This window comes from Maniola hyperantus, chromosome 13 (genome assembly GCF_902806685.2).
Source record: "Maniola hyperantus chromosome 13, iAphHyp1.2, whole genome shotgun sequence".
Taxonomy (NCBI): domain Eukaryota; kingdom Metazoa; phylum Arthropoda; class Insecta; order Lepidoptera; family Nymphalidae; genus Maniola; species Maniola hyperantus.
This window is the reverse complement of record NC_048548.1, coordinates 6,668,192-6,694,341: the sequence shown is the minus strand read 5'-3', so window position 1 is coordinate 6,694,341 and position 26,150 is coordinate 6,668,192. Positions and strand designations below refer to the sequence as shown.

Genomic DNA, 26,150 nt, shown 5'->3' with positions numbered 1-26,150 from the left:
CATTTTTCGGTTGCTTATTGCTAATACTATCTTGTTTATACATTTTTAGATTTTTTTCTCGCTTGGTATAAAATACTGTATTGTGGCTTATTGTGTTGTACAGTGGTTGTACACAATCTCTAAACTAAATTAGACATAGGTTAAGGTACCCTCAGAACAATATCTGTGTAGGTACCTGTAGTGTTGTCCTTTTCCACAAAGAGCATTATGAAAAAAATAGCAACAGATGCAATATGCCATTTCAGTTTAGTTTAGAAATTGTGTTCATCAGAATTAGCCACATAACACAATTTCTTGCTCCGATTACCTATCAACTATCAGTAATAACTAATCCTACCATTAATTAAGAACAAGTAACATTTGAGGGTTTACTGTGGTACCTATAATAAATGTTATCCAAGGCCGATACAAATTTAGTATGCAGAACTAGTTAATTTAAATAAAAATTAAGCATTTAGATGTCAGGAATTAAAAATAAGTCAAAGACGTTTAGGTACATTACATAAGCTGTAGGTACCTACAGACTAAGTATACAGTTAACATAAAATACTCGGCATAAACCCAAGAGCTTTAGGTACACGTATAATAATTATAATTATATACAACACACCACATTTAAGTATTGTTATGTGACGTAACGCGACAAAATGTGATACTGGACTAAGAGCCAGCGCTTGCCAGACCTTCGTTATTTTATAAAAGCTGAAAGTTTCTTTGCGCCCCTGAAACTTTCTTTGTCCTGAAGTCTTTGAAAGGATTATTGAAAATTCAACTCCTAAGGGGTAAAATAGGGGTTTTTGTGTAGTCCACGCGGACGAAGTCGCGGGCACAAGCTAGTTCAGTATATTATAAGACAATTAGGAAGGTTGTTACTTGTTAGGTATCTTGGCACATTTTAGTACTTTCGTCTTTTCTTCTAAATAATCTAATAAATTCGTTGTCTAGACCTGTTGCACTAGTAATCTATGAATAGCAACAAGTGTCTTTAGCGACCACTCCTACGGAAAGGTCACCCCTCCCACTTTATAAATGTCAGCGCTGGAAAATAGCTAAGTGACGCGTGAAAATGTGTCAAAGTTAGCAAACATGTATTGACTTTCTCAAGGATATTATGGCCCTATAGATACGGACCTATGTGTTCTTTACCCACTAGATGATGCTCGCGACTTCTTTTTATCTGATTATTACTTACTTAATGTAAAATGTAAAAATACGTAGGTACCCATCCTACTTAACTTTAATAGCTAAATGTAAAAGCTACGTTAAAACTAATCTAAATGTTAAAGATAAAAGTTTAAACAACACTTAATCAACTAAGTACAACATAATACTTAACTATATGGATTTGCCTCGGAAATACTAAGGAATGCCGAGAGGGCTAAGTTAAAAGCAAGAGAGGGCTACTTTACGGATCGGGCTGTTTGGCATGCTGATAGCTATTATGACGTAAGCATCTGCTAAGTAAGGATTTTTGAAAATTCACCCCCTAAGGAGGTGAAATAGGGGTTTTGAAATTTGCGTAGTCCACGCGGACAAAGTCGCGAGCATAAGCTAGTATACAAATGATTCAAATTAATTAATACGTTTGATCGGAGCGCACAACCCCTATGCTATCAGAAGGTTTATTATTTTGCACAAGGACAGTGTTGTTGGTGTTGCTGTGTCTGGCTATAGCTTTGTATATTATAACCTGCGGGAGAGACGGCACGAGACTCGACCTGGAACTCTCGATCGGGATAATTGTTGGCATACTTTGTTGTTCTCCATCCTTTATTGAACCCTAAAAATAATTCAATAATTATCCTATAGTGATTTGAATTTTCATGTGAAGAAATGTGACACCCAAAGAGCTAGCGCGTGCCAGACCTTCGTTGTTTTAGTTTCTCTGCGTATTGACCCCAACACTGGAAGGAACGTTTGTCTGGGTGTTTGTTTGGATCATGATGGCTTTGGGAGATAATAGGTAATAAAAGACTTTGAAAAGAATACTTTGACGTAACATTTTTATACCTCTTTTACCTTTGGAAGATAGCCAAAACCACCCTGATCCAAACGAACGTTTGGAACGTTTGAGGACAATACGCAGAAAAACTTTCAACTTATATAAAACTAGATGATGCCCGCGACTTCGTCCGCGTGGATTTCGGTTTTTGAAAATCCCGTGGGAACTCTTTGATTTTCCAGGATAAAGAGTATGTCCTTTCCCGGGATGCAAGCTATCTCTGTACCAAATTTCATCAAAATCGGTTGAACGGATGGGCCGACAGGTAGCAGACAGACAGACAGACAGACACACTTTCGCATTTATAATATTAGTATGGATTAGTATATTAGTAATTAGTATATTAGTAGGTACCTAATTATTTAAGTATATTAGTATTAGTATGGATAACGAAGGTCTGGCACGCGCTTAGTCCATAATTGTATATCAATGGTGACACCCGACTCTCGCTCATGTCACCTCATTAAACTCTAATAACTAATCGTCATTAATTTAAATGACGATTAGTTATTAGAGTTACATTTAGAGAGAATACCTACATTTGTATAAAAATATTTAAATCCGGAGAGTGACCGAGCTTCGTAAGGCGTCTTTCGTTTTGATTGATTCATGATACCTACTTATCCAGATCCTCCTATTCGGGAGGTCGGAAGTTTGAACCCGCGTACGCACCTCTAGCATTTCAGAGTTAGGAGCGTTTTAAGAAATTAAATATCACTTGCTTTAACGGTGAAAGAAAACACCGTGAGGAAAGCTGCATGCCTGAGAGTCCTCCATAATGTTCTCAGAGGTGTGTGAAGTCTGCTAATCCACACTTGGCCAGCGTGGCGGACCATGCACACAACCCTTCTCATTCTGAGACTTGAGAGGAGTAGATCCGTCGTCAAAATCGTTTAAACGGATGAGCCGCGAAAAGCTAGCTGGCAGACAGAGATACACATTCGCATTTATAATACCTATAATATAATTTAATACCTAATAAAGTAGATACCTATTGATAATATGAATATGGATCTATATGCAAAAATTAACGTACATATAAGATTATGGTTTATAGTTACCTTTCCTTGCCAGCGGAGAGTAAATAGAACCGAAAGAGACATAAATACTACATTTAGTGCCAATGTCGAAAAAACCAACCCAAAAAATATGTATTGTAAATTTTGTAATAATATATCCAGCATTTCCGATGTTATAACGTTTGATGATTGGCACGACAATGATTACAATTTGGCGTGATATCTGCAGATAATTTTATCTAAAGATATAAAAACTGATTGTAGGACATTGTTTTTAATTAGCTGTCTAGAGTCCAGACTTAAATCGGCAGCCTCGCGACACATATCGCGACTGCGAGGCTTGGCTTGTATAGTACGCGACATGTCGAGATGATGACAATCGGGGAGGGAACGCCCCGCACGCCCGCACAGCGCCCGTACTAACCCGGTCCGGGTGAGCGTGGGTGAGGTGAGGGTGTGCGGGGCGTCCCCCCGTCTCATACCGCAATTGTCATCTAGACCTGTCGCAGACTATATGTACCGAATATCGATATAGCGGCCCGTGGCCAGTGTCACTAGAGTGTAGAGCCACAGCCGCGCGTTGCGTTCTTTTGACCTTAATAGGGTTCTGTACCTCAAAGGAACAAAAAAAATTAAAAAACCGACTTCCGTCCGTCCGTTCAGACTCCAGCAATTCGCCTAGAGCCTATAGGGCGTCGAGTTTGATCGGGCCCGCGGCGGCGAGGCGCGGGGTTGGATATTGTATTCAGATTTCAGAGACGTAACTAGAGAAAGAATCTCAGAGCACAGGTATCCCAATATTCATTTATTTATCTAGATAACTAATACTTATTTATGAAATAAACTGACCAGTGGCAAGTGGTATCCATGATGGTTTTTCCTCACGAAAAAAGTGTCCCTACCCTACAAGAGAGTAAAAAAGTCTTAACAATTTGAGAAATTGCACGTTTTTATGCTATGCAGTATGCACGACGCCGCGCCGTACCGGCAGCTACCTTGCAAACAATCAGTGAATGTCATTACGGGGCCATGACTTCAAAATGTTACCCAATTTTCCAAAGGGGTTTTCACAGTAGACCTAGAGTACCTAAGTAGTTGTACAATCGCAACCACAGAATCCGTCTGTTTGTCTGCGAGCTGTATCTCAGTAGGTAGAGAGTTGAAATCTGAATAGTTAGAGCAGTATCTCTGTAGAATCTGACTAGGAACACTTATGCTTAAGGACTGCAGAAAGTAGAAATTCAACTCAATCAATCCAGTTTATGTATTACTAGCTTATGCTCGCGACCTCGTCCGCGTGAACTATTTCAAAAATACTTTCTTAGCGGATGCCTACGTCATAATAGCTATCTGCATGCCAAATTTCAGCCTTTTGACCTGTGCGTTAATAAATCAGTCAGTCAGTCAGTCACCTTTTCCTTTTATATATTTAGACCATCAGTCTATACAGGTGGCCGGAGATGTGACGTCTAAAAGAAACCTTATATTAAGGAGTAGGTATCCAAATCACATCAATGGCTGCCATGTGAATTAAAAAGTACATAATCCTGCACGGAACCCTCTGTGTGCAAATACATTTTGAAATTTTTATTAAGTATTTGTTGTTTTAGCGATAGATTTCTAATTTCTATTGCCTGTGTTCTGTGAAAATTTCAACTCTCTACCTATTGCTACATAGGTACCTACCGTACCGTATTATTATAAGGTACCTACCTCTTTAAATTTTTCTTTTAGACGTCACATCTATAGCCACCATCACAGATTAACTTCTCTATTCTGTGGCACGGTCTGTGGCCACCATGTATGTATATTATGTTTGTGTGTTCCTTTGTGCCGTTCTAGAGACTAAACGCGTGGACCGATTTTGATGATTATTTAGGCAATAGACTTGTCTCAATCTTCCAAGCGTTACTATTATTTTACTTACCTATCTTAGGTACCTACTTATTGAAATTTCAAAAATGTATCAAAGGGAGCTACCTATATTAGATGGTCTATTAGTTTGAATGTCTTGTTGAAGTGAGATGCCTCGGATCTTTTTACCTTTATGTAACAATCTTTATAAAAACCATGGCGACCTATGAATCACATAGATAGGTAATTTATGATTAAATATATTTTATCTTAAACCTAGAACTTATCACCATAGATAATAGGTACCTAGCTACCTAAATAGTTTAAAAATAACGTAAATATATTATAACGACGTAACGTAGGTAGGTACCTACTTATCCAGGCAGGTACCGTATCTATCTATTAATGAAATCTTTATTTAAAAGGATTTGGGATTTATTTTTTGAACTTTGTCTTGCATTTAGAATTTAGATAGGTACCTAATTAAGACAATATATTTTTATCTACCTACATACTTATTTCTAAGTAAACAAGTGTACCTATAATATTTACTACCTATGTATTGTTATCATTTATCACATTATAGTTTATTCCTTATGCGCATGGCTAGGGTCTGGAATACTCTTCCTAGATCAGTGTTTCCTGTCAATTATAATCCGGGTATCTTTAAAACAAGAGTGAATAGGCACCTTCTACGTGCGCCTATAACGAATAAAAAATAAAAATAAATGTAAATTTGTGTAACTGCACGATCTTAAAATAAAAATTCCTGCGCATTTACAATATGTAGTAATAAAGGTATTTAATCAATAACGGACTAGGTATAACTCTATAGGCACGTATTAAAAGACAAAATTACCAATTCATCATTGTTTCAAAATCCAAATCAAGGAGATAAAGTACTATAAGAAGTTTAAAGAGTTGACATTTCTGTCGGTTTAAAGGCCCACACGGTGGGTATACTACCTATATCTACCTACCTACCATAAGAACACAAAAAACCTGCAGTCGGAGTCGTTCAGTTCATTGTAGCCAGCAGTTTGTGTTTTCGTACGTGGCATTGAGGCAGTGTAGTGTAGTGTAACAATATTATTTTTGTTCTAAATTATTTCTTACTAGTAACAGCTAATTATGATGATATGTATAAGCGTATTTATAATTGTGGTGTCTGTGGCGCTGAGTTTGAAGGTGTTGTTCATGAGTTTCTCGTTGTACGTCACGCTTAGAGAATGTTATGGCGATAAACGGGTAAGAAATCAATTTATGTAAAGCGTTTACCTACTTGCTGACAAAAAATTCTGATGACTATAGTAATTTTAGCACTTTTGCCTTCGCTTGTTACCTACTTTACTATTATAACAGCGCGCATCTTCTTACATATACCTACCTAGTTACTTTATAGTTAGGTACTATTTATAGATTTAATAAACTTTCTATTACTATTATTAGGGTAAGTATCCTAACTAGTAGACATACATATCGGGTATATGTAGGACGTAGGTAAGTACGTCCTATATTTTCAAAGAAAATGACTTAATTTATTACCTACTTATATCTCTTTCCAACTAAACAGTCTATGCTAGGCATAGTAAACAATGTTTAGTATAGGCATTAGGTACATCAATAAGTAAATAAGAATCATTAAAATCGGTCTGACGCATCTAGAGCCCCACTAAGGAACACACAAACAAACATATTATATTAAGATAGATAGACTGATGAATACATAACACTCCTTCGCGTTGCACAGTCGTGCAACTAATAATTAATTTTTAAAAACCCGATTGCAGTTTGCACTGCAATCATTAGTCTTTTATAAAACAACTAGCTAATGCCCGCGACTACGCTCGCGTGGATTTAGGTTTTAAAAATCCCTTGAGAACTCTTTCATTTTCCGAGATAAAAATTAGCCTATGTCACTCTCTAGGTCTTTAACTATAGGTTAGGTACCCACGCCAAAAATCACGTTAATCCGTTGCGACGTGCTTGACTTGAAGTAGGTACAAACCAACAAAAAAACACACTTTCGCATTTATATTAAGGGTACCTACTGGTTAGATATTTATTACTAGATAGATACCTACACATAAGTAGATATAAGTCCTACATTGAGGTTTCTGTAATCTGTACCTCCAAAGAAAGGAAGGTTCGTTGTCTGTCTGTTTGTCAAGACTCTTTTTATCAGAAACGCATGGTGGTATCAAGCTGAAATTAATAATTAAAAAATACTCAGGTTCCTCGGAGCTGTGAAAAAAATTGTAAACTTCTAAATCAACGCAATTAAAAGATACGACCGTTTAAATATGTAGGTAGTATGCCGCATATTTTGAAGCTTCTACACGGCATCGTACCGGAACGCTAAATCACTTGGCGGTACGGCTTTGCCAGTAGGGTGGAACTAGCCACGGCAAAAGCCTCTCACCAGATCAGAGCAGAGATAATATAGAAATAATAAATTTCCAAACTAACCTATCCCTGCCGGGAATCGAACCCGGGACCTCCCATTTATAGCACCACAGCGCTCACCACTGCACCAGGGAAGTCGTCAAAACCTTTTACAGTACCCGGCAGAAAATATTGTACATCGACCTTTAGAAAGAGATAGCGGTTTCGTAGAGCTCTATCTCTGTCGTTGAGACCGACAAAACATCACAACAATGACTGAGACAACGCGCTACAAAGCCAATATCTCATTCTAAAGGTCGATGTACAATATTTCTTGCCGGCTACTGTAAGTACATGTATCTGTTACAGATCAGTTTGCAGACCAAGCCAGAGAGAAACAACGTAGTATCGATGTGGAAACAGATTTCACGACTTTTTGCACCCAAGTTACATTGTCCAAACGCCGACGGTGGAAACAGTATAAAATTGTGATTACGTTTATTTTTATTTTATTCACACTTCAACATTAAAAAGGTGCACCTGCAGATATATTTAAATTAAGTATTAATAATAAAAATCTAAATTAATTTGGTCCGGATCATTTCTTGCTTCTTACTACTTTATACCTATACAATTATTTATTGCCTACGAAGAAACGTTAATTTTTCAGACGAATTCTACTGTCTATATTATTTTAACTTAGCGCATGACTGCATAATGCAGTCTGCATTCTCACCTGATGATAAGTGACAATGCTGATGCAGTTTACAGATGCAAACTGGGTCTACGCTGAAATCCGGACGCAGTGCGGCAGTAGTGTCGTGTACAGTAGGCAGAAAGTAATGTACCTTAACCCTTTGCAATGACATTTCGGCTTTGTAGAGCGTTCTGTGTCACTCAGACAGACCTATAGGTACGACGTTTTGTCGGTATCAACGACAGAGACAATGTTCCACATATATGTCCTTCTATAGGTCGATGGACGATTTACATTACTTTCGGCTGCGTACTGTGGTGCTCTAGCTAGACACCAAAGCCGCGATGGTCCGGTGTCCCAAGTCCCAACCCGACGCGCGAATGGGCTTATTTTCAGACAATCACGCCCGCCGGTGGATTGCGTCCGCACGTGCTACTCTGCGCGGCGGCATGCAGGATCGCTCCGCTCGCTTGGTTGCAACCTGGATATGATGGGGTGCGTTTCCATTGAAGCGGAGACGTGTTCAATAGACCAATCAGGGTTATTGTTAGATGACGTGATAATTTTAGCACGTCATTTCTCAATAATCTGATTGGTCGAAAACACTACGTCTCCGCTCTGCTCCGGTTCAGTGGAAGCGCACCCCAATATTTACCCAAGCGCAGTTGTTTGCCTTGCCGGCATTCATCAAGTCTATTACCTATCACTAACCGCGAACAGACTCCGCGGCTCTGAGGGCACCGGCAAAGCTTCCAGCCGTTTCCAACTTGCAACGTTCTGACACGGCTTTGGTGTGTAGAGCGCTTTAAATTATATCCTTCAAATATAGCTATCGCGAATAATGATCCGACAGAAGTCGATTGGAGTTATTCATCTTTATAAGGACACACACGAGGTGATAATGCCCTGGCGCCCAAGGTCCTATTCGCAGTTATAGATAAGTATGGGTAGCTACCCTATCATGATAGTGATTAATAAAACATCAAGAAATTTAACATCAATATATTAATATCTTATAAATATTAAATTTAAAAAACTTTGATTAAGTATCATAATTTTCAACTTATTTCTTACTTAGTTATTTATCATCGATCATATTCAGTGACATGTAAAATGTCCATAATTCTTGTATTAGTTGCCCATTGAACTGTTTGTTTCTGTAAATCCAATTTGATATTCTTATCTTTACAATTAAGGGCTTGTTTTATCACAAATCTATTAAACGAATGTACGTGTGGATGATTTATATATTCTTCTATATCAATCCATTGGCAGGCCTTAACTTCTCTTTGAGACAATTGTATTTTTTCTGTCAAGGCTTTCATCATAAGGAGAATGTAAATATCCGAGTTCCCATACATCATGTCATGAGTATGTCTAAATGTGATCAATGATAAGAATTTTGTTTCCACTCCCGTTTCTTCTTTAACTTCTCGTTTAGCTGCGCTCACTATGTCTTCTCCTAGTTTGAAATATGGTTTAAAGTTAATATATTATGTTTTTATTTACACAAATGGCTAGTTATGTACTAGGAGGTTAAAGTTACATTACAGCTACATACTTTCAACGTCAATGAAAGCAAAATGTGTCACTTCCATTGACTTATATTATATTACTTCGTATGGACATGGCCATTGAACAAAGAAAATGGCACCGACTCAGTGGTGCTTTAGCACAAATGCAACCTCAGTGACGTCTGGATTTCAAACGGGTCGTTCATTAGTATCTAAGAGGTGGCGCTGATTTATTTGGTTCCAAAACCGTGAAAAATTTTGTACGCTTGACCATATCTTGTCATTTATATTGATGGTCACTTTAATGAAGAATTAGTAGGTTTCACAAGTCAGGATTTGTTACATTTTGGAACAAAATTTTACCATTGACTAGGTAGTCTAGGTACTTTGTTTTTAGAGTCAAAGTACTACTAAACGGTAACTGATTGTAACCACCTGGTTTGAAACTGCCCCATAAAACTTAAAAAAACCGTTTTTAAGGGTAAATATTCCTCAAGTAGACCGTAGGGCATAGGACCATGCTGAATAGATAATTAATAACTTTAGCGTTTATTAAACTATAATGAGTGATTTCCATTATTAATATAGAAGAAACCGGCTTTACTCACTAGTAAACTAGTCGGGCTAATGTTGACTAAATACGTGAGTAAAGCCGGTTTCTTCTATAGATAAATAATATTAACAAATAACTACGAGGTTTAGGCTTCTTTAACAGTTTTTAAAAACAATAAAAGCTACGTGTTTTTTCACGGTTTTTCAATGAATCTGTGTTAAAATGTTGCAGCATAACATGAGTTTGCACCAAAAAACATTAGACATGTGAATGTTTGACAGGTCGTTGTACCTATGTAACGAATCTTATAACTTGTTGTGGGGGTTTGAATATTTTAGTATGGAACCTGGCCTACCTAGTTGTCCGCTATTTTCTTTTTATTTCGAAATAGCGGCCACACATAAAACGTGTATTCAATAGCTGCCATCAATTACAAGTAATGTATGACACAAAATCTTACAGTGTCAAATGATCGAGATATATAAGCTATCAAAGTTGTACTGATGGCTAAAAGGCTTGTGTGGCTGCCATTTTGGAAAACAGAACTTTACATTCGCAATGCAGAAATTTGGGTAAATTTATTTTATGTTTATGAAGAAATATTACACAAGTTTCTCTTTAACAAATTATATGACAATGCAATCACAGTTCGCTACATTAAGCTTTTTTATGTAAATGTTTAGTCAGTCCCAGGTCACAGTAAAACCATTAACAGTGTTATTCATTACCTCTCTCTACATATCCACCAGGTAGTTTCCAGTGTGGGTATTCGTAATGTTTCTCAGATACAGCCAACATTTGACTTTTGTCATTTATCACAAAAGCTCCAACTCCGAGATTGGTGTGACAAGGTGGTGGTAAGTTTGGCTCCACTTCCAAAGGCAGCCATTTGTACATCATCACAAAATCATCTCTGGCATGGTGAAAATTAAAACCTTTCTAAGAATACCAATTTGTTCAAACAATGGGGCTAATTCTGTTGTACATAATCTTTAAACTAATTGACAGGCTTAAATCTTTATACTATATCCTTTTTCGCAAGGAGTATTATGAAAGGGATAGCAATACATTTGGACCTGTCATTTAAGTTTACAATGCGTCAAAGTTAACTTGAGGCTTTGCTTAGTGACAAGCCATACTGACTACTAACTACTAAAACGCATCAGTGGTCAGTGGTGGTAAGTCCCATATTTTTTTCCATAGAACTTGACGTCATTTGACAAATGAGACAATTTTATCCTAATTTGTTCCACAGAACTACATACTAGCATTTCACCTCGAATTTGCTTTTCTTTGACATCATAAAACTTTTCTTTTTTCATGGCTGAATGTAATCAGAATCATTTTAGGGTGCTTTTGGTAACCTTCGGGTACGGTACCCGAAAAATGATCCTGATGACATTCCACCACGAAAAAAGAAAAGCATGTTTACTTTGTTCTTTAGAACAATTAAAGAAAGAAAAATGTCAATTGTTCTATGGAACAAATTAGAATAAAATTGTCTCATTTTGTCCGATGATGACGCATTCCGCTCCGTCTCAAGTTATTATTGCCGCGTTTCAGAGATATTGTACAACAGAATTAACCATAATATGTTCAACATTTAAATAAAAAATAATCAACAAAACATTTATAAGGTAAATATATCATGCAATCAAATCAACAAGAAATTCATAATCAATAGGTATGCATGGGATCTTGAGGGCCCCCAGGATGATCCAATTCAGTTTGATTTAAACCTGACATATTTAAAATCATTTTATGCCAGTTTAAACTCATCAATCTGATTTTGCTTGGAGTACCCTTAGTTTGTTAAGGAATTTTCTTCAAGTGTAGATAACACTAATAAAATTATTAAATCATCTAGTCATTATAGGTGAGTTAAAAAATCATACTTGTGCTAATAAAGGAACAAATTCTGAATCTTCTAAATGAATTTTGAACCATATACATCTTCTACCTTCTGAAGACCATTTTTTGAGTGATTCTGAAATTAAAGTAATAATGAGAACATTTAAGACGTCTTTTTTAGGGTTCTAGGATTTGTCTTTGTTTGTGTGTGACATGATATTATAAAAACTGGCAAAATAAAACTTTTGCAGTTCATAAAAATATTGTCTAAGTTGCTTACTGCTTACATTGCTAACTTTCAGCAAGTAGAACCACCTACACTGTTTCACATTGTGTAAAAGCTACTTTTAAAATAAAATTGACTTCGCCATCAATAATGAACGAAATGAAAGGTGTTTGTCATTAATTAATAAGTACCTACTCATAAGTAATATTATAATAGTAAGTTACCTTACCAGCTAATGTTTTGGTAAATATTTCTTTTGTGCATTTCAACGAAGCAGAATCTACAGTGATGCCGTCAAATCTATCTTTTTCTTCAACAAAAAATTTGAATAAAGGATACTTGTAGTTCGTACATGAAAACTTTCTGAAAATTATTCATAAAAAGTAATGAAAAGTTAATAAATAAATACGTTAAAACAATATCAGATTACAGATAAATTGGGTATAGTCAAACCTCACCTTGAAAATCCGAAAATATTGCTTAAAATGCTGCTTTTTAATACATTTTTCATAGCAGCAGTCATTATATTAAGAAACTAACCTAAATAATAGATAGCACTAGCTGATAATATTATCACAGATAGGTCTGTAGTAATATTTACTAAAAGTGAACTTGTACAGTAAATAAAATAAACTGTAAAGTGTAAAGCTATATTAAAAGCTATATATAGTAAAACTAATCGTAGGTAGTTCAATTTTTAACAAAAATAATCAAACTCACGAGTTCCAAAATGGTCACAATTTTTTTTTTTAATTTGTTTAACGGCCCTCAGACAGAGTTTACACCTCACAGACCAATAACCTCTTTGCCAATCGATAACATTTTTTTTAAACTGGTTTTACGGCTCTGGGTTCTAGCCTTTTTGAGCCTGGTAGTTTAAAATTTAAAATTTAAAATCGCCTAAAGCACGACCGCTTCTGTGTGACCAGATCTGTCCTAAATCGCCGGGGAGTGTTTGGACAGAACGCGTACAAAACAGCCCAAAAGTTCAATAACATATTATAGACTATACTCACAGATATGTCCAGATTTGCAACTAACGTGGCCCCCTCAGTTCCTCTCGCTCAAGCAGATTTTCTTACTAATGTGAAATGTCATTCAAATACTTGTAAAAGTTAATTTGAATAAAAAGATTTCATTTATTTATTTATTTATTCCTTCTACACTTGTTGTTTGTCAAATACTCACGTACAAATATAATATTTTGACAAACAAATAAACTATTAACAAACAAAAAAAGTGGCCACGGTGATAAGGACAAAACAATCATTTTGTCACGTTCTAACAAGAGCTTAAATGCATTTAGCTATCTCGCTAAGTGTCACAACTAACTAACTAAACAACTAACAGTCCTTATTCTGAGACTATAGTACATTACATAAGTATCAAAGAGTGTAATATAGTGCGCCAACCTTCCGCGCACTTTCCAATGAGTTGATTGCTCAGCACCAAAGCTTAGACGTGTTCAATACAAACATAAATAAATTTATCTCATGTGTAGATCACTAAGACTTATAAGAACCTTTGTGTATTTGTTCGAATAGTATAGTTATTATTCGTAAGTCTAACTTGTAATGCGCTTTGGCACTAGCTGTAAGCATATCAAGCATCTATAAAATAAAATAAAATATTATCACGTAGGTATATTATTATTATTATCGTATGTGCGTATGCACAGATATTATGTGATGTGTGACGTAGTCTCAGAACAAGGACTATTAGAAGTAGCCCTATTGTGACACTTACTGTTAGAGCGAAATAGCTAAATGCATTTAAGCTCTTATTAGAACGTGACAAAATGATTATGTTTTGTCCTCATCACCGTGGCCACTTTTTCTGTTTGCCAAAATGTATTTGTACATGTATTTATACGTGAGATTTTGGCAAACAACTTGAAGTGAGGTTATGTTGACTCAAGTATTGTAAATAAATAATTGATCATTTTGTTGTTTTTTGTTTTTGAAGGTATTGTGTGGTGGGTTGCAGTATACTAGGCTACAATAGCCGTAGCGAACGTAAAATAGACTGAATAACATTCGTGCATTTCACAAGTAAGTACCTCTGCTTGAGCGAGAGGGACTGAGGGGGCCACGCTAGTTGCATATCTGTGTATTAAACAAAATTCCAAGTTTACAAAGTACTCAGTAGTCAGTGGTCAAGAGCCAGCACCAAGCACATGCCCAGACCAGAGCTTGCGTTTTTGGCGGGAAACGCGAAGTGCGCTTTTTAATTGAAAATTGTTAAAAATATAGTTTTTGAGTGTAAATAGTACATTATTTTGTAAATAGTTTTCGTTAAACTGTGGTACAATGCCGTCAGATAGTGACGGCTGTGATTTGGAACCAGCAGCGGGCAAAAAGAGGAAGAAAATGCAAAAGGAGAAACCCTCTGAAAGTGATGGTGCAAAATACAAACCATTTATAAAACCAGGGTATCGCCGGGCGTACGGCGATACTAGTACCAATTCAGAATTCCCTGTATACGTAGAAAGCACAGAAGATATCAAACTAGGAAACAAAAATCCCCTAGTGGTATCCAAATATTTTAAACAAGTAAAAGGTGTAAGTGAAAGTAGGCGCATAAACGCTACTAAAATTATGCTTGTCTTCAAACAAGCGACAGCGGCTAATGACTTTTTGAAGCACGAGTGCCTTTCAGTTTATAAACTTCGAGCGTTCATCCCGGCGTCCTCTGTGGAAAGGGTAGGGGTGGTTAGGTTTATTCCAAAAGAATCTAGCAATCAGGAACTATTCAATAAACTCTCCTCGGAAAGTGAAGTAATAGGTGTAAAGAGATTTTTGAAAAAAGTGGGAGAGGAGCTAATTCCTCTCTCCACTATCAGTGTAATTTTCAGCGGTACTAGTCTACCGCAGTATATTTATTTGGACAACTGGAGATACAAAGTTTTCACTTATGTTCCTCCTTTGATGCAATGTTTTAAATGTATGAAATTTAACCATTATGGGAAAATTTGTAAAAATCAGCAAATATGCTCACGGTGCGCTGGTGAGCACCATTACAAGGACTGCACGGCGGATACACTGAAGTGCAGCAATTGTGGGGGTGCGCATCTTGCAATATCAAAAACGTGTCCTGTAAAGGCAGCGAGAATGGAGAGGAACAAAAAAGAAACCTACTCAAAAGTAGTTCAAATAAGTAGTGCGAGTTTCCCTCCACTCCCAAAGCCTCAGAGCCCTCAGACATATGAAAAAAACCAAACTACATACTCACAGCCTAAGCAAACTACACAGACAAAGACAGAAATTTCACACAATGATATTGTAAATAACTCTAAGCTTTTAGGAGCCATAGTAAACACTTTGGTTACAATAGGGAACTCTAATAATATTAAGACTACTAATCAAATCAAAGAAACATTTTTAGAACATTTAAGTAAAATATAATGGATTCTCACCTAACTATTGTGCAGCATAATATCCAAAGTATTAACAATAAGAAACCCTTGGTTAAAACATTTTTGGAACAACATAATATTGATATTTTGCTATTAAATGAGACCTGGCAAAAAAATACAAGTAATCCTATTAGATTTTCAGGATATAATTTTGTAGGAAAAAATGCAAATAATGAACATGGTGGAGTAGGCATTTTATTAAAAAATACATTAAAATATAAAATATTGCCAACACAATTTTATCAAGATGTCCAGTCCATAGCAATTTCTCTAGAAACTAATATAGGTTCCGTGTCGATTCTATGTGTTTATTGTCCACCTAAAAATAAAAATAACAATTATTGTAGAATTAATAAACTTAAAAATATTATTGCTAGCTTACCAAAACCTTGTATAGTCTCAGGAGATTTTAACGCGCATCATATTGCTTTTGGGTGCAATTGTACAAATTCAAGAGGCAAAACATTGTTTGAAATTTTTGATGAACATGACCTATGCCTGTTAAACACAGGTGTATCTACTACAGTACAAAGACCTAATGCAAATAGCTCTGCTATTGATGTGACAGGGGTGAGTCCCGTACTAGCACCTCTATGTAAATGGTCAGTAGGTGACGATCCTTTGGGTAGTTACCACTATCCAACATTTACAAAATTAAGCCTAGTTCCATCTAAATATTCCGTCAATGACAAAGTAGAGAAATTTCTATTTCATAAAGCAGATTGGACCAAATATTATGCAAAATCAGAGGAGTACTTTAAAGGTATATCTTTTGATGAAAAAGATCCTTCACAGTCGTATGATAAGTTCTGTGAAGTTTTAAATACTCTTAGAAAAGAATTCGTTCCTTATGTAAAAATTGAAGGTCCTAGACTTTTTAAAACTCCTGCTCCTTGGTGGGATGAAAACTGTGAAGTTGCTGTTAAAAATTCGAGAGAAGCTTTACAGTTATATAAAAGAAATGGGTTGATGGAAAATTACATTAATTATAAACAATTGGATGCACAAAAAAAATTAATAATTAAGGATGCTAAGAAAAATAGTTGGTACAAGTTATGTTCAACATTCAATAGATATACTCCTATTACTCGAGTATAGAATTATATGAAAATGTTTAAACGTATTAAAAACCCACCACAGCATAAAAATGATGTATGGATTCCCGATTTTATTTCAAAATTTAAACATGATAACAATAACACAACGTTAAATACCTCTGTTTTCGAATTTAATAATGATTCTGACAAGCATATGTTACTTTTAAAGCCTTTCACTTTTGCAGAATTTAATATAGCACTTAAATCAAGAAAAAACTCTACACCCGGCTTAGATAACATTCCATATATAATGATTAAAAAATTGCATAAATTAGGTCAATTAGCTTTACTTGATATATTTAATAGGCTATGGGATAATCAATGTGTTCCAGAGAGTTGGAAGATCCAATGTATAGTACCGATTTTAAAACCTGATAAATCTTCATCTGATTGTAATTCATACAGACCAATATCTCTAACATCATGCATAGGAAAATTATTTGAACAAATGCTGAAACTGAGATTAGATTATTTTACAGAAAAAAATAAATTATTACCTACATTCCAATACGGTTTCCGAAAAGGAAGAAGTGCTAATGAGAGTTTGACATCATTTGTATCGGATTTAAGAAGCTGTAAGTTATCAAAAGATGCTGCAGTATGTGTATTTTTGGATATAGAAGGTGCTTATGATAATGTTGATTTAAACCAGATTATTACTTCTCTTCATGAAATTGGCATTCCTGGAAAAATGTTAAAATGGCTATCAAATTTTTTAAATAACAGAAAGTTTTATGTTAAGTATAATAATATACTTCATGGACCTAACTCAACAAGTAAAGGCCTTATGCAAGGTGCATCATTATCTCCAATTTTATACAATTTATATACCTCTCAAATTGAGAAATATGTAACAACAAAGGATGTAAAAATTTTACAATTTGCAGATGACTTGTTATTATATAGTGTAAATAAAAATGTAGAAATAGCTGTAAATAATGTTAATTCAGCATTGACTCAGGTGCAAAATTATTACCAAAACACTTTAAAATTAAGTATTAATACCTCTAAAAGTTCATGCATGGTATTTGGTGGACCAGTAGATGTAAACATTAAATATAATAACTTAGATGTTCCAATTGTAAGAAATAAGAAGTTCTTAGGAGTAATTTTTGATACAAAACTAAAATTCGATGCTCACATTAACTACATTTGTAAAAATGCATTAAAAAGCATTAATCTTATTAGATGTTTAGCTGGTACATTTTGGGGTTCAGATCCCAAAGTTTTGACTTTGTTGTACAATAGTATGGTTAGAAGTCATTTTGATTATAGTTGTCTTGCGTATATGCAAACTAATCCATCGTTGTTGAAAAAATTGGATGTCATTCAAAATATAGGTTTGAGAATAATAAGTGGAGCAATGCGGTCTACACCTATTAATTCAATGGAAGTAGAAACATGTATCCCTCCTTTGCCGGTGAGACGTGTTTATTTGGCTGAAAAGTTTTGTTTGAAGCAACTATTTGCTAACTCTAACTTGGTAAACAAATTATTACTTCCACAGGATTTATTAAAAGTTACTGAAGCATCAATTGAAACTCTACAACCTACAGCGGAAGCACTTCTTTCCGGTAAAGGACCTACTATGTCAATGATTATGACTTATATGCATAGTATTGCTAGTAAGATAAATGTGAATGACGTTTGGCCTATGTATGATTGCCACTATGATGTAATAAACCTCGAAAATAGAATACACATCACTGATATTAAATCCAATTTAGACTTCCTATTGTTCATTGAAGAAAATTGTAAAAATCATTATAGGATATATTCGGATGGTTCTAAAAATGAGAACTTTGTAAGTTCTGCTTTTTATGATTCACAGTTAAAAAAATGTAGATCATATAAATTAAACTCTGACTGCAGTGTGTTTACTGCTGAATGCGTGGCCCTGTTCAAGGCATTGGAATATATCAAAGAAGAATTAATGTTTAAAATTAATAACTATGTTTTAATAACAGACTCGAAAAGTGTTCTTTTAGCTATAAATAATTTTAATTTTAGTAATTATAAATTAGTTTATATTATTTTCCAAATTAAAAATGTACTACTTAATTTAAAACAAAGGGGAATTAATATAGAATTTGTTTGGGTACCCTCCCACAGAGGCATAACAGGAAATGAAGTCGTTGATTCTGCTACAAGAAAAAGTAATTTTTATGAAGATTGTTCAAGTAGCATCAAGGTGCCATTTACGGATTTATGCAATACAATTAAAATAAGACAAAAGAAATTGTGGAGTGAAGTGTGGGATGTGACTAATAAAAATAAAGGAAAATGGTATGCGGAAATTCAAAAGGAAATACCAATACAACCATGGTATTTCAAAACGAAGTGTGAATCTAGAAAATTTACATCATTAATGAATAGACTGAGATTTGGTCACTGTCTGGTGCCAACACACCTGAATAAAATAAAAATACTAAACAGTAAAAAATGCAACTATTGTGATTATGAGGAGGCTGATGTTAATCATATGATACTCAAATGTCCAGCTTTTGGCATACAAAGACTTATATTAGCCAGTGATCTAAACACTATAAATATGGAACAAAAACAAAAAATTGATTTTCCCCGCCATGTAAAGGACTTGTTGTGTAAAACGTCATATTTTAAGTCTATTTTTAATTATATAAGTAATACTATAAATAAAGTGTAAAAACGTTAGACTAATTAGTTATAAGCAATTTTGTATTTTTAGAATAATATTTAGTTATAAGCAATTTTGTATATTAGAATTTGTAAATTTTTGAAAGGCCTTAAAGGACTGTTATCCAGGGCCGTAAAATAAATTAAAAAAAAAAAAAAAAAAAAAACCAAGCACATAGAGTAATGAGTCACAAGGCCAGCAACAAAAAAATGACATAAATTTCATGTGGTGATTACAAAATACAAATTACAATAAATTGTGAATACGGAAATTATCTTGAAGTGATGTAAAGATTTCTTCTAAAATATAATAAAATAATAATAATGGCTGGACGAGGAGAGAGAGGTGTATCGCGCGTTTTAGATAAATTAGAAGCATCCGTCAATTCGGGTCAATATTACGAGGCTCATCAAATGTATAGAACGCTTTATTTCAGGTAAATTATGTAGCACACGCGTGATATTTGTATACAACCTTAAATTTAAATAGTTCTTTATTAAATTTACTACATATTTCAGATATTTAAGCCAAAAGAAGTACCCTGAATTATTAAATTTACTGTATAAAGGATCAACACTTTTGCTACATCGCGACCAACAAGGCAGTGGTGCTGATTTGGCAATACTTTTAGTAGATGTTTTAACGAAATCAGAAACAAAACCTTGTCAAGAATGGATAGAGAAAATAGCTAAGTTGTTTGAACTTATGAACTCTAGTATTCCTGAGCGGGAAACATTTCTTACAAATGCTGTGAAGTGGTCAATGGATAATAATAAAAAGGGTCATCCTCTACTTCATAAGGTAAATAAGTTTTCTTGTGTTGATTAGTAAAGTTTAATAACACAAATAACATTGATTAAGAATGTAACTATCCAGTTTTTAGTATTTGATCTGACAGGATGCTCCTATATAACTTGAGTTTTTTTTTTACAGAAAATAGCAGAAGTGTATTGGCAGGAAAAGAAATATACATCAGCACATAGACACTTTCTACACTCAAGTGATGGGGCAGCGTATGCTGGCATGCTAATAGAGTTGCACACAACTAAGGGTCTGAAGTCAGAAATCGACTTATTTATAGCTCAGGCTGTGCTACAGTGTCTTTGCTTGCGTAATATACAAATGGCCACTGAAGCGTTTAATAAATACACAGGTTCACACCCTACGATAAAAAATGATAAAGGCCCACCATACTTGTTGCCATTACTAAATTTTCTATGGTTCCTTTTAAGGGCTGTTGAACAGTAAGTATCTAGTAGTATTAAAATATTAATTTTACCAGAATTGGGTACACTTTTTGAATGCCAATACTTGAATTAAGAAATTAAGTAATGGTGGTGATAATTTCACTAACTTAAATATAAAGCTAAGAAGGACCCAAATGCATCCTAGTCTGTGGGAAAAACACTCAGTGGAGTAGGTAATCTTTTTATTATCATCATCTCACAATATCACTTAAAACTAGTCACATGTGAAAGTATTAGTAGTTTGTTCGTTTTCAATCACTTTGTAGCGAAGCAACGGATTGACGTGAGGCTACTTTTTATCCCGAAAAATCAAAGAGTTCCCACAGGATTTTCTAAAACCTAAACCCACGCTAAAAAGTCGCAGGCATCAGCTAGTAGATAATACATATATTTTATAATATTATGTTTACAAGAGATATTATAAAATTTTAAAAGTATGACTGATTGAGACCAAACTTGTCTTTCATTAGCCTATAGACAAACTGCAATATTGCTTCAGCTATGATCTTAACTGAATGGAACCAGAAATACAGCTAGCTGTTGTCATGTTTCACATGATCGAACCCAAAGGCAATGTTAGTCTTGAATTTACAGCCTATCTTATAATTTACATCCATATCTTATAAATGCTAAAGTGTGTCTGTCTGTTGGCTAGCTTTTTATCTGTTTAACTGATTTTGAAGAAATTTAGTGCAGATAGATCACAGGGAACTTTTTACCCTGGAAAGGTCCTACCGAACTTTAAGAAACTAAAACCATGCCGAAAAAGTCGCGAGCATCATCTGCTCAGGAGAGAGATAGCTTGCCTAGAAATAGATTTGGGCTACTTTTATACCGGAAAATAAAAGGAGTTCCCACAGGATTTTTAAACAAAAATATTATATGTGGCCAAACCGCAAGCATCTACTAATTTATATTTTTGTAATTGTTTTTTTTTGTATTTCAGGAAACATGTCATCCAATTTAAAATATTAAGGAACTGTTATGCTATAAGTATAAAACGAGATCCAAATTACTCTGTGTATCTAGACACCATTGGCCGTATATGGTTTGGAATAGAAATACCACAGGACAGTAGGAATTCAAATTCTGTGTTTGGTGGACTTCTTAAATCTATTATAGGAGATGTAGATGTTGATTCTTCAGATGAAGATGGGGACTTTATGACGAATTGTGCGTCAGTTCCCGACTTAGATTAGAGAGTGCATATTTCAGTAATTAAAAAAATACTAACTACAATTAGTTATACTTAGAGATAACTGTAATGGGAAGATTAAATGTGTATATTTGGTGGAAGGTCAGGTCTCAGGTGGCACATGTGCTGAAAAGTTAAACGTGAACTAAGAGTGATTTGTTTTTATTAAATAGGAACTGTATATTAAATATCACCAACATGTTTGTAGAACATTAAAAGATCAGAACATGCATGAACTTTGATCATTAAGCCACTGTCATAATATAATAATATATTTATGTTTATAACATAAAATGTTTAAATAATTGTATGATATAGATTAATAACATACTACAATCACTTGTTCTTTGGTTTTTCTATTTATTAAATATTATTTACATATTTTGTACTTCCAACTTTTAATAAAATAAAATATACTAATTTAATAATTAGTTTATAATACAGTTTTTAATTACAACTAAATATAAATGTATAGTACACGACTGGTTGAGATGGCAATCAGGGTATGACGTGGGGCGTTCCCTCCCAGATTGCCATTTCAACCTGTCATGTACCATATAATATATCATATATATATTACATGTAAACACAATTTAGGAATTAGCACTGATAAAAAAATAAGAGTTTAGAGCATTACTTAGCTCTTGACTATAAAACCCAAACGAATTGAGATTTAAAGCGAAAATTTATAATATGAACAATCACAGTCAAAAGGAATACAATACCTACATTTTATATTTCCCTCAACAAAATATATTAAGCATCCAAACTAAGATAAATTATTGTTTCTGCTGTATATTTTGATTCAATATATTCATTCTACAAAATCCATTCAAAATATTGAATCAAAATATATTCCTATATATGCTAAGCTGCTTATAGCTAAAATGTCACAACATGGCGGAATCTTTTCCATTTGTTGATCCAGACACATTACATTACATGGTATTTTATTTACATTTGGACAGATTAAACATCTACAACAAGTGAAGTTATATCTCTGGACCAATTTGCAACTTTAACATTACTTTTGAGAAGGTTGAATTTAATATTCTTTTCCTTTAATTCTAATGCTTGTTTCACAATAAAGCGATTGAATTCATGTGCATGTGGATGTCTGAGATATTCATCTATTTTCATCCACTTACACTCTTTGATTTCTTCTTCTGATTTTGTTATAACTGTTGAAGTGGCTTTTAGCATAACCACTATGTAAATATCTGAATTACCGAACATTGCCTTGTGTGTATGTCTCAAAGTGACCATTGACTCAAACACTGCATCAATACCAGTTTCTTCTTTCACTTCTCGTATTGCTGCATCCTTAATGTCTTCACCTAGAAGAATAAATTATGTTATACTTATAGAATTGACGTGCCGACCCCACGTAGCAAGGGATAAGGTAAGGAAGAAGAAGAAGTTATATTTATAGAATGCATACATGTGATCTTATTAAAATTATTAACCCTAATTAAAATAGCCCTATTCTGCTTATTTTTTTTAAACAAATCATATTTTTTTTATTATTGGAATAGTTTTACCCTAAAAACTTAAACAATTAATGTAAGAGTAACATTTCCTATGCAAAAACTCAAAATGTAATTTCTGAACATAATTTTATTTAGTCATTAGTCTATTTAATTTTTTGGTTGTAAGACGGTTATAATTTAATTTATAACCTGTACAAAATGACTCCTCATGCGCCATTTTACCTCTATGGGTACGGTTCACCCGGGTTCACCTTTGAAATAAGGACTAAAATCGTCATTTTGACATGGATACAAAAAATTTAACATGGGGCATGAGGAGTTAAATTTTACGTGTTATACTTAAATTTTAAACAAGTCTTAAAACCCCAGCCAAATTGTTGTAAACAAGCCCTCCATGGCAGTTTACAATAAATTTTTGTTGCAAACAAGTGTTTACACTGTTGTAAACCACTCAAGTGGAGACAGATGTGGAGGGCTGGTTTACAACAGTCTGGCACAGACTTTAGTTATCCTGCAATGTCTACGCTGAAGGCAAGTATAAACAGTTTCCAGTTCTAGTCTTGATTGACTGTAAGTTTATTTAAATACTAGCTGATGCCTGCATCTTGGTCCATGTAAATCTAGGTTTTAAAAAAGTGTGATAAAGTATTTCTACTAGACCCTAAACTTATTAGAAAAACTCACCTCTTTCTACATAACCACCAGGTAGTTTCCAATGGGCATACTCAAAATGCTTCTCAGTCACAACAAGTATTTCACTGTCATCATTGAAAACTAAGCCTCCAACTCCTAGATTAGTATGACAGGCAGGAGGTAAGTTAGCTTCTCTATTCTTCAGCAACCATTTGTACATCATTACAAAGTTGTCCCTTGAGTGATGGAAATTGAATCCTTCCTAAAATTAATATCATAGTAGATTATTAACAAAGGGGATAAAGCAGTGTCTTCTGTCGCGGGTGACGATTTAAATCGCGAGCGTAACGAAGGACTCGAGGTTTACTCCCGAGCGTAGCGAGGGTGTTAAAAACTTAAATCACGAGCGAAGCGAGGGGTTTAAGACGAGTCCTGAGTGTAGCGAGGGATTTAAGTTCAACCAAGACTAAGACAGCTTTATCACCGAGGTAAATACTCTACTTTTCGTACCATTTGCGAAAAAATTAACACAATAATAATATGAGATAAGCATTTATTAAACGTATTTTTAGAACATTAACTTATTTATAAAAATAAATTAAAATAAACTTAACGTTTATGTATTTGAAAAAAACAAAAACGCGGCAAATTCCTAGACTAATATTTTTTGGTCGGAAAAGCAAAGGCATCAAGCTCATACGGCCTCGTTGGTTTTCGTAATTTTATTTAATAATCATAACATCTTTATACTATTAGAATTTATTTAGCTTTATATTTTCATTAACTTTAGGCACCTTTTAATAAAGGAAAAAACATGCAAAATATAGTTACATTAGCGAGTACTGGTACCCATACTGCATCTTTGATGTATACTTTGAACCAAATGCATCTTTTTTGCTCTTCATCCCATTTTCTTAATGAGTCTGTAATGAAGCAAAAGTTTTCAAAAATATTTATATGCAGCTTTACACACTACAATAAAAACTGTTTATTACGGAAGTAGAGACCTGTCTAATATATAAGTTTAATATGTTGAATTTTTAATAAATTTACTTTAGCTACCTACCTAATTTTTTATTTTATTGTTCAATTTTCTCATATGAAAGCAAAAACTTTTTACTATTATATTGTAAGTACCTACTTCGGTAGGTACTTCATTTTATTTACACAAGTTTGTGTGTAGGTACTGTAATCTGATCACCATAGCAAGCAGTTTTGAAACTGTTGTTTTTTGTGTTACAAAAACAGGTCTTACCTATCAGTCGAGTCGAAAACTGATCTGGATCACAGGGCTCATCTTGAGAGTCCACAGTTATTCCATTATATCTGTCGAGAACTCCTTGGAATGTTTTAACATCGGCAGACATTTCTATAGGGTGTTGGCAAGGTTCTAGAGACACCAAAGTAATATTAAGTAGGTATGCTGAAATCTTGAATACAAATAGGACTGGAAATGTTACCAAGTCACAATAGGTCACAGTACAGAACACTCTTAGAACACTTACTTGCAATAGGTAGGTACTAAAATGTGTAAGCGGTCTTTTATAAAGTTAACAGAATTGTAGATCTAGATTAATTTTTAAATTATTTTTGTATTGATCATTACTTGATTAATATAATATGCGGTTATGGTGCTTTTTCAGCTAAATTAGTGATTATGATTTGGATCGTTGTTCTGAGGATTTCAGGTATACATATTAATCTATGGAGGATTTGGCCAACAATGGATTCAGCAGCATCAGCTGTGAGCATCAGCAGTCAGCAGCATATATTAATCTATGGCAGCAGCTGTTTCGAGCACAGACCAATAACATTTTCGAGATTTTGAAGTTTGACAAGTTGTCAATGGACGTTATAGTGCGACGACCACAGATATTTCCAGATAATATTATGTATTAACCGATCAACAATATTTGTATTAAAAACGTTTTTATGTCAAAACAAGTAAATAACTCATGAGAAATACAATTACGCCACGAATTCTCAAAGTTTGTTTTGCAACTTCTTGTATGTATTCTTGAAAAAAACCAGTACCACGATAGGGGATAAAAAATAGGTTAGCTGCGTCTCTGTTTATCATATTAGTAACTTTATCTGTGCTCTCTTTTTAGTGTGAATGAGAAAGCAAACGTTCCTGTATCTATCTTTATTACTCTATCGTCCACGTATCGTACCACCACCAGTCCACCACCACGTAGCACCACACAAATCCCAAACACTCTCGACGCACGTTTCGCCCCGACACCGGGGCATCCTCGGGAGATGTGTAGACCTTACAATGCATAATTGCACTTGCAATTGTTTGTTGCGTATTGC

At 34.4% G+C, this 26,150-nt stretch overlaps 3 protein-coding genes and 1 long non-coding RNA gene across 4 annotated transcripts; 2 read left to right on the top strand and 2 right to left on the bottom strand.

Moving 5' to 3' along the window:
- The first annotated feature begins 5,702 nt into the window (after window positions 1-5,702).
- LOC117987448 (uncharacterized) lies at window positions 5,703-7,861 on the top strand. Its single transcript, XR_004674310.2, has 2 exons — window positions 5,703-6,123; window positions 7,630-7,861. It is a non-coding gene; the product is annotated as an uncharacterized lncRNA (long non-coding RNA).
- A 1,083-nt stretch (window positions 7,862-8,944) lies between these two features.
- LOC117987446 (uncharacterized) lies at window positions 8,945-12,857 on the bottom strand. The gene is made up of 5 exons (XM_034974461.2): window positions 12,560-12,857; window positions 12,331-12,464; window positions 11,920-12,011; window positions 10,753-10,963; window positions 8,945-9,419 (listed from the first exon to the last, which is right to left on the bottom strand). The coding sequence occupies exons 1-5, from the start codon at window positions 12,622-12,624 to the stop codon at window positions 9,043-9,045; spliced, it is 879 nt and encodes a 292-aa protein (XP_034830352.1). The 5' UTR covers window positions 12,625-12,857; the 3' UTR covers window positions 8,945-9,042.
- A 6,583-nt stretch (window positions 12,858-19,440) lies between these two features.
- Window positions 19,441-22,056, top strand: LOC117987445 (Golgi to ER traffic protein 4 homolog). Its single transcript, XM_034974460.2, has 4 exons — window positions 19,441-19,705; window positions 19,788-20,070; window positions 20,203-20,513; window positions 21,463-22,056. The coding sequence occupies exons 1-4, from the start codon at window positions 19,593-19,595 to the stop codon at window positions 21,713-21,715; spliced, it is 960 nt and encodes a 319-aa protein (XP_034830351.1). The 5' UTR covers window positions 19,441-19,592; the 3' UTR covers window positions 21,716-22,056.
- Window positions 21,852-25,513, bottom strand: LOC117987447 (uncharacterized). The gene is made up of 5 exons (XM_034974463.2): window positions 25,340-25,513; window positions 25,090-25,224; window positions 24,666-24,757; window positions 23,886-24,096; window positions 21,852-23,048 (listed from the first exon to the last, which is right to left on the bottom strand). The coding sequence occupies exons 2-5, from the start codon at window positions 25,199-25,201 to the stop codon at window positions 22,681-22,683; spliced, it is 783 nt and encodes a 260-aa protein (XP_034830354.1). The 5' UTR covers window positions 25,202-25,224; window positions 25,340-25,513; the 3' UTR covers window positions 21,852-22,680.
- Window positions 25,514-26,150: the final 637 nt, after the last annotated feature.